Source organism: Prunus persica, chromosome G2 (assembly GCF_000346465.2).
Source record: "Prunus persica cultivar Lovell chromosome G2, Prunus_persica_NCBIv2, whole genome shotgun sequence".
In the NCBI taxonomy this organism is placed as follows: Eukaryota; Viridiplantae; Streptophyta; class Magnoliopsida; order Rosales; family Rosaceae; genus Prunus; species Prunus persica.
In genome coordinates this window covers 13,205,571-13,212,565 of record NC_034010.1, presented here as the reverse complement: position 1 = coordinate 13,212,565, position 6,995 = coordinate 13,205,571, and the positions used below count along the sequence as shown (strand labels likewise).

Below are 6,995 nucleotides of genomic sequence, written 5' to 3'. Positions count from 1 at the left end.
TGCCGCCGCGTGTTGGCCCTCGAGCGGGTTAGTGGGCGTCGGTCGTTGCGCTCGTCACGCGACGGCTCACGAACTCGAGCTCCTTGTCGGCCCAAGCGGGCGTGGACATTAGACTGTGGGCCTAGCCTCTCGAGCACATTGGTCCTTGGTTCTAGCCCCGAATGGCTTAGAGTACGGCTCGCGGCTGTCTGCGTCTCATCTGCTCAATCTCGATCTCTCCTGTGCCGGTTTGCCCTTGTCTGACCAGCTTGGGACCTCTCGAACTGCTGCCGGCATGCTGGTGTGCCCTCCTCTCCAAGGTTAGGGCCTTGATTCAAGTTGATCTGCCTGAGTGGTTGGCCAATTAGGTTGTTCTGATCATCGACCTTCTGTGTGAGTTGATAGACCCGTGAGTTAAGGTCCACCTGACTGTGCGGGTCAAGTACAGTGTTGTGCATCGGGCCCAACGGCACGTGGGCTAGGGCTCCATTAGACACGTACACAGGTGCACATGTCAAATGTGATCGCAGAGGAGGGAGAGAATAGATCTGCTCCAAGACTGGGACGACGTCGGAGTAGCCATGGGGCTGCGCAGCAAATCCGGTAGTTGAGTGGTGTGGCTGCTGTTGTGCTCCAACAGTAGGACAGCGAGGCAGAGCAGCTCCTGTAATCGGCGCTGGCAACTGCAAGGCTGTAGAGGTCCCAGGGTCATGTGGCGGCTGTTCTGCAATTCCAGCAGCTGAAGGCGGCTGCAAAGCACTAGAGGACGACTGCAAGGCGTTGGCAGCCACGATTCCGTGCGGTTGCATTGAGGTTTCCACCACGAAACCATGAGATGGGCCCATCATGGTGGCGTTACTCTTCGTACGTCATGTACCAACCATGGTTGTTTGAAAAAAAAAAGTGTGAAAGATGGATTTGGAGCACGCTTTGAATATATCTCGCGCTCTCAATGAAAGCACCAATTTGTGGGAGCAAATTTTCGCCCCACGAGAATATTCGTCAAAGATTCCTTTGTCTTCTCTGCTTTTCTCTCTCCCTGCAAAACAGATCGGAGTAAAAGGACCACACCTGGGGGGGTGTTGGCCAAAGGCCCTCCGATGCCTAAGTCAGGTAGGGTGTTTCAAGGAAAACCGGGTGGCCGGAGCCGTGTGTGGTGGCCGGAGCCTTGTGGGAGAGAGAGAAAGAGAGGAGGTGGCTATGCAGAGTTTCAGTAGGAATTTAGACGTACCTCATCCTTGTGCGTAACCGAGTATTTATAGTGGCCTTGAAGAGGTTGGTGGGGTTGGTGTAGTTGATGAGGTTGGTGTGGTTGGTGTATTTAGGGATTATGGATTTAACCGAATCCCTAATTAAGGCGAGGATCAAGTAACCCCCAATTTGATTAGGTAATTCCCAATTAGGTTAGGTAACTCCTAATTAGGTCAAATAATTCTCAAATTGATTGGCCTAATTATTTGACCTAGGGTTTTGATTTAATTAGGTTCCCACAATTGTAAATGTGAATATATGATAAAATACCTTGTTATTTGTCAAGACAGACATCCCCAACACTGAACAACCTAAGCCAAACAAACTCAAAAAGCATCCTCAGCCATAAGTTTTGCAAACAGCTCAAATAAAATGAAAATTTGAATTTAGGGATATTGGCTTGATCTACAAAGCCCTCTGCTTTATCATCTCAGCGTCTTTGCCATACAACAGACATATCCCACACTTTTCCACAGGAAGGGGTTGGTCATAAACAGTCAATACGTTGAAGTCAACATTGACCTCAGTAACAAGTTTGTAAAACGCAGTGGGGCTTTGAGCTCCTTCTACAACTTCTTCGAAGACATTATTATACCACCACACAAACACCTCATCAAGAGAATATTCTTGGCTTTCAAACCTATAATTCAAACGATGGTTGATTTTATGGCTTTCGCCATTACTAGTTTTGAAGTTGTACTTGCATCCAATCTTCATATAACCTGTAGTAGCAGCAACAACAAGAGATAGAGCGAAACCCAAGAAATCTGTGCTAAACCAATCACGAGGAAGCTCAATCTTTATTGAAGATCCCTCACTTTGATGACTGAACCAATTTGGAATTTCATTCGCAGAACAAGTAATGGCAATGAAAGATTCCTGTACCATGAATATGGACATCATAGTTATTAAACTCGTGAAAAAAAGAGAGCAACTTCTTCAACAGAAGTGAGCTAGACAGACAAAGTGTGTGCGTGAGAGAGAGAGAGAGAGAGAGACCTCATCTGAATTATATGATGCTTCTTCAATTTTGTCTTGTTTAAACTTTGACGACGCAATTGCCAATCGCATAATTCTGAGCTGTGCATCACCCATTATGTTGTTTCGTGCATTCTCATCCAACTTTGGGCAATCAGAAAATATATGTTTCTCATGAAGCCCTCGAGAAAATATATATTCTTCCCAACCTTGTGTGATTGCAGGGCTTGAACTAGACACTGTCTTTAGTGACGTGCAAGCATGTGCTTCAAGATATTGCAGCAATGAGGGGAGCTCTGGTAAAAATTCAAGGCTCTTGCAACCGTTGAGGAACAGGCGAGACAGCTGAGCAGCTTGTTTGATGCTTGCAGGTATGTTCTTAATTTCGGTCCAACTCAGATTTAACTCTTGTAATGAGGTTAAGCGAAAGAGGTCGTCAGGGATAACCTCAAGGTTGTTGCAATAGGTCTCTCATATCAATCGCAAAAGAAGGATGGTCAAAAGGACAGATAGAGATGCATGATTTGGTGCAAGAAATGGGTAGGGAAATTGCTCGAGAACAATGCAGTAGGTTGTTCATTACAGAGGATGTCTATCAAGTATTGACAAATAATCAGGTATTTTAATTATTCACATTTACAATAAACAAATCACATTATTCCTACAAATGTAATTTTGATTAAACTTTTTTCGTTATATTATATTTATATTTATATTTTGCTCTTTATTGTCAGAGAGACGGATATGTTCAAGCCATATCCATTGACTGGTTTGAGATTGAAAGCCTACACTTGAAAGATGCAAACTTCGAAAAGATGTATCAACTGAGGTGGCTACGTGTCGGTTATTGTCATCTTCTGTGTGGCAATTCAAGTCTCCAGAAGTACCCATTAATTGTTTCCCTTGATTTTCCCAATTCTCTTAGATATCTTGACTGGTACTACAAATATCCTTTGAAATCTTTGCCATCAAAATTTTCTGCTCAAAATCTTGTTGTCCTTGAAATGTCGTACAGCCAAGTTGTGGGGCAACTTTGGAATGAAGACCAGGTATGTTATATATGCTTATTTAAGTTCTTGTATAACATGTGGACTAGAAAGTAATAATCTGCAAGCTAAGTTATTAATTCTTGTCATTTCTCTTTAATTTTGTTGTAGAGTCCTGCGAACTTAAAATGGATCAATCTTGGTTTCTCCAAACATCTAATTGAAGTCCCAAATCTATCTCGAAGTCCAAAAATTGAGCATATAAATCTGAATGGCTGTCAAAGTTTGGTTGAAATTCCTTCATATTTTCAACATCTTAGCAAGCTTACTTATCTTGACCTCGAGTGGTGCACAAATCTCAAAAATCTTCCCGAGATGCCATGCAATCTTGAATTCTTAAATTTATGTCAGACAGCAATAGAGGAATTGCCTTCATCAGTTTGGTCCCATGAAAAAATATCTCACTTAGATATTACATATTGTGAATACCTTTAAGAGTCTTCCAAGCAACACTTGTAAGCTGAAACTCTCGGGTTCTTTTAGTCTAGAGGGCTGCGAATCACTTCGTGAGTTTTGGGAGCTTCCCAGGAATACAACAGTGCTAGATTTGAGTAAGTTGTTGGCTTGTGAAAGCCTTGTGAGTCTCCCAGTGAACATTTGGAAGTTGAAATATCTGGAGAGCCTTGATCTCAGTGGTTGCTATAACTTTCAACACTTCCCAGAAATATCGGAGGCTATGGAACATCTGGAGTTTCTAAATTTATCAGGTACAGCGGTTAAAGAGCTACACCCATCAATTGGAAATCTAGTTGCGCTTCGAAAATAAGATCATTGATTCCTGTTTCCCCAAAGAAATCACATGTATCTAACATTCTTTCTACATCATTCCTCTTATAGCCTTTATGAAAACATGCTATATCAAGAAATATCTCCTTCTCATTGTCATCTAATCCATCGTAACTTACTCTCAACACCTTATGGATTTCTCCGATGGGAACTCGTTTCAGTTTTTTCCATTGAACTTCCCACTCTTGTTTGCTCTTGCAATGAAGGAATGAGGACCCCATAACTTTAAGAGCTAATGGATTGCCCTTACTATACTCTGCCACCTCTCTCGACAACTGAAGAGCTTCATCAGTTGGAGACTTATTTTTAAAAGCATGCGAATGAAAGAGCTGAAGAGCTTCATCAGAACCTAATCCCTCAACTTTGATTATCTTCGCATGGTCAACTTTTTGCTCAAGTGGGCCTGTATCTCTTGCTGTTATAATGATTCGACTTCCTTGGCAGAACTGATCATGATCACCAACAAGAACTTCTAGTTGTTTTTTAGCATTCACATCATCAAGAACAATGAGCGCCTTGGTACGCCTGAGCCTATCCTGAATATGAAGTGGTATATATAGATGGAGTGTTGATATTAAAGGAATTCTTTAATATTTCACCAAGAAGTGTATTTCGCAATTGTTTTAGTCCATCCGTTTGTTCTGATTTCTCCCTAACATTTGGAAGAAAACAACAAGCTTCAAATTTAGAGGATAACCTGTGAAATACAGCATCAGCAAGGGTGGTCTTGCCAATACCACCCATGCCCCAAATACCTACACAGCAAACACCTGGTGAATCCAAGCATAATAACGACTCAATTTTCTCAATTTTCTTTTCAATTCCAACCAGACCCTTTAAATCACTGGAAAATTTGCGATTCAACTTTGTCAAAACATCGTGAACAACTTTCTCAACAAACTCAGCCTCTGTCCTCCTGTCAAATATCATTATGAAAAAGTATATGAATCAAATTATCACAAAAATAAATTGATGCAAGTTAGAGATTTAGTATACCCGGTTTTGCTTGAATAATAAAACCCAGACATATTGGCTGCTTCCTCCAAAGCAGCCCTCCAGTTGGCCACCTCATCCCTACTGCGCTTAAGTGGACGATCTTCAAGTGCATAAGTTCCCTGCTGCTTTCGTACATGTGATGGATCTATGCGATAAAAAATGGGTATAACAATCTGTCCATAGCTTTTCTTGCATTCAAGTATATGCACTAGTTCTTTCAAACACCATGTAGAAGAAGTGTAGTCTTTTGAGAAAATGACTATTGCAATTTTAGATTTCTCGATTGCTTCTCGAAGGGTAGGTCCAATGTCGTCTCCTTTCTCAAGTCTGTTATCGATGTAGGTGTCAATGTTCTTCCGAAGTAAAGCCACGTGAAGATGGCTGGTAAAAGCATCGCGTGTGTCCTCACCTCTGAAACTAAGAAACACATCGTACATTTTTTGAAGGGGGTCAGCCAAAGGAGGAGGAGGAGGAGAAGAAAAATTCATATTCCTATCCACAACCTGAACCTCTGCATAATTACTGCTCTTTTGCATGGTAGAATCTATTCCAACTTGTTTGCTGGCTATGTCTAAGCATGTGCTCTTCAACTTTTGAGTGACCTTACCAATAATTTCACTGATAAACCTTCCTTCATACCTGGTAAGATTTAGCAAAAGTAAGATTTATTATTAGGCAACGACAAGATTAAATTGAACTAATTAATATCTTACTCAATACGAATACAGAGCTTGGTATTAAATAAGATTTGAATATTATATTAGTTCAACATGGATTCAGAAATTGCTGAACCAAAATTTTAGAATCTCACTAAATTTATTTTGTAAACATTATTAGAAATATATTTGATATTGTAAGGAGGAGTGACTGAAACACTAACAAAATGAAGAAAAGAAAAACAAAGAAATCCAAATAAGTACCCATCATTGTTGCTTAAGCCGTCCAGACCTGCAGCTTCAGTTAGACACTTTCTCCAAGACAGTATCTTTTCTTCCTTATCTTTAACTCCGTGGAAGCGCACTTCATGTGTCTGGAATGCTTCTGCAAAACTACCAGTTTGTTTCTTGACATCTTTAGAATCAACATGGTAGAAAATTGGCAAAACCATTCTCCCCAGTGTTCTTCTACACTCCATGATCTTCTCCAGCACCTCAAGACACCTTATGGAATCTGCATACCTCCTTGAGAAGATGATGACAGCGATCTTGGACTGTTCGATTACTTGCTTGAGTTCGTCTGGTATAATTTCCCCTTCTCTTAGTTCGTTCTCGTCAATAAAGACGTCGACTCAGGCTGTTTTTAACCTCCAGTAGAGGTGGTCCGTGAAGGTGTTGCGTGTGTCTTGACATCTACAGCTCAAGAACACGTCGTACATCTCATCGTCTAAGGAGAAGGATGAAGAGGATGAAAAGGTTGGAGAGGAGGGTTCAGCGGCTGTACTGGTATCCATTAATTGTTCCTGCAGAATTTATGAAGTCTTCACTTGAATGGAAACGTACAAGTTTATCACAACCAGACTAATTTAGCTAAAATCTGATCTCGCTTAATTAGTCTCTGCAACCAACTGCTTTCTAAGAAACCCCTGCTCAAGGAGGAGAAGAAGAAGAAGAATTCATATCCTATACACAACCTGCAAACGTACAAGTCAAAACATGCATTACATGTATCCAACCCTAAGATTTAAATCAAAATATAAAAATAACTAAGTACACCGTATTTGAATGACTTTAATGAAAAGAAACAGGTTAATCGGCCTAGAAATTAATTTCTACCGTAGATGATCTTTTGAAGCTGTCATTGATCATGGGATGAGCAATTAGTTCATTAAATTCGATCAATGGATATCACTACTGTCTACTTCTCCTTTCCTACTTGCTTTACAAAATTATATTGCCATACGGACTTTCTTTTGGTTCTGATTTCTTTCTTTTCAGCAATAAGTTGTGTTCTTATATATGT

At 40.8% G+C, this 6,995-nt stretch overlaps 2 protein-coding genes and 1 pseudogene across 2 annotated transcripts; 1 reads left to right on the top strand and 2 right to left on the bottom strand.

Annotated features, from left to right (window-relative positions):
- On the bottom strand, positions 1,537 to 2,659 carry LOC109947609 (disease resistance-like protein CSA1). Its single transcript, XM_020558168.1, has 2 exons — positions 2,230 to 2,659; positions 1,537 to 2,109 (listed from the first exon to the last, which is right to left on the bottom strand). Exons 1-2 carry the CDS (start codon positions 2,323 to 2,325, stop codon positions 1,636 to 1,638), a joined length of 570 nt encoding a protein of 189 aa, XP_020413757.1. The 5' UTR covers positions 2,326 to 2,659; the 3' UTR covers positions 1,537 to 1,635.
- On the top strand, positions 2,701 to 3,699 carry LOC109947535 (protein SUPPRESSOR OF npr1-1, CONSTITUTIVE 1-like). The gene is made up of 3 exons (XM_020557955.1): positions 2,701 to 2,825; positions 2,943 to 3,257; positions 3,366 to 3,699. Exons 1-3 carry the CDS (start codon positions 2,724 to 2,726, stop codon positions 3,687 to 3,689), a joined length of 741 nt encoding a protein of 246 aa, XP_020413544.1. The 5' UTR covers positions 2,701 to 2,723; the 3' UTR covers positions 3,690 to 3,699.
- LOC109947534 lies at positions 3,596 to 6,646 on the bottom strand (annotated as a pseudogene).

What these genes read in the sequence shown, in the direction of transcription:
- LOC109947609 (XM_020558168.1), bottom strand. Translation starts at nt 2,325, where the DNA reads ATGGGTGATGCACAGCTCAGAATTATGCGATTGGCAATTGCGTCGTCA. An exon ending in CATCATATAATTCAGATGAG is followed by an intron (nt 2,110 to 2,229) that starts GTCTCTCTCTCT and finishes TTCATGGTACAG; the next exon opens with GAATCTTTCATTGCCATTAC.
- LOC109947535 (XM_020557955.1), top strand. Translation starts at nt 2,724, where the DNA reads ATGCATGATTTGGTGCAAGAAATGGGTAGGGAAATTGCTCGAGAACAA. An exon ending in AAGTATTGACAAATAATCAG is followed by an intron (nt 2,826 to 2,942) that starts GTATTTTAATTA and finishes CTTTATTGTCAG; the next exon opens with AGAGACGGATATGTTCAAGC. An exon ending in AACTTTGGAATGAAGACCAG is followed by an intron (nt 3,258 to 3,365) that starts GTATGTTATATA and finishes ATTTTGTTGTAG; the next exon opens with AGTCCTGCGAACTTAAAATG.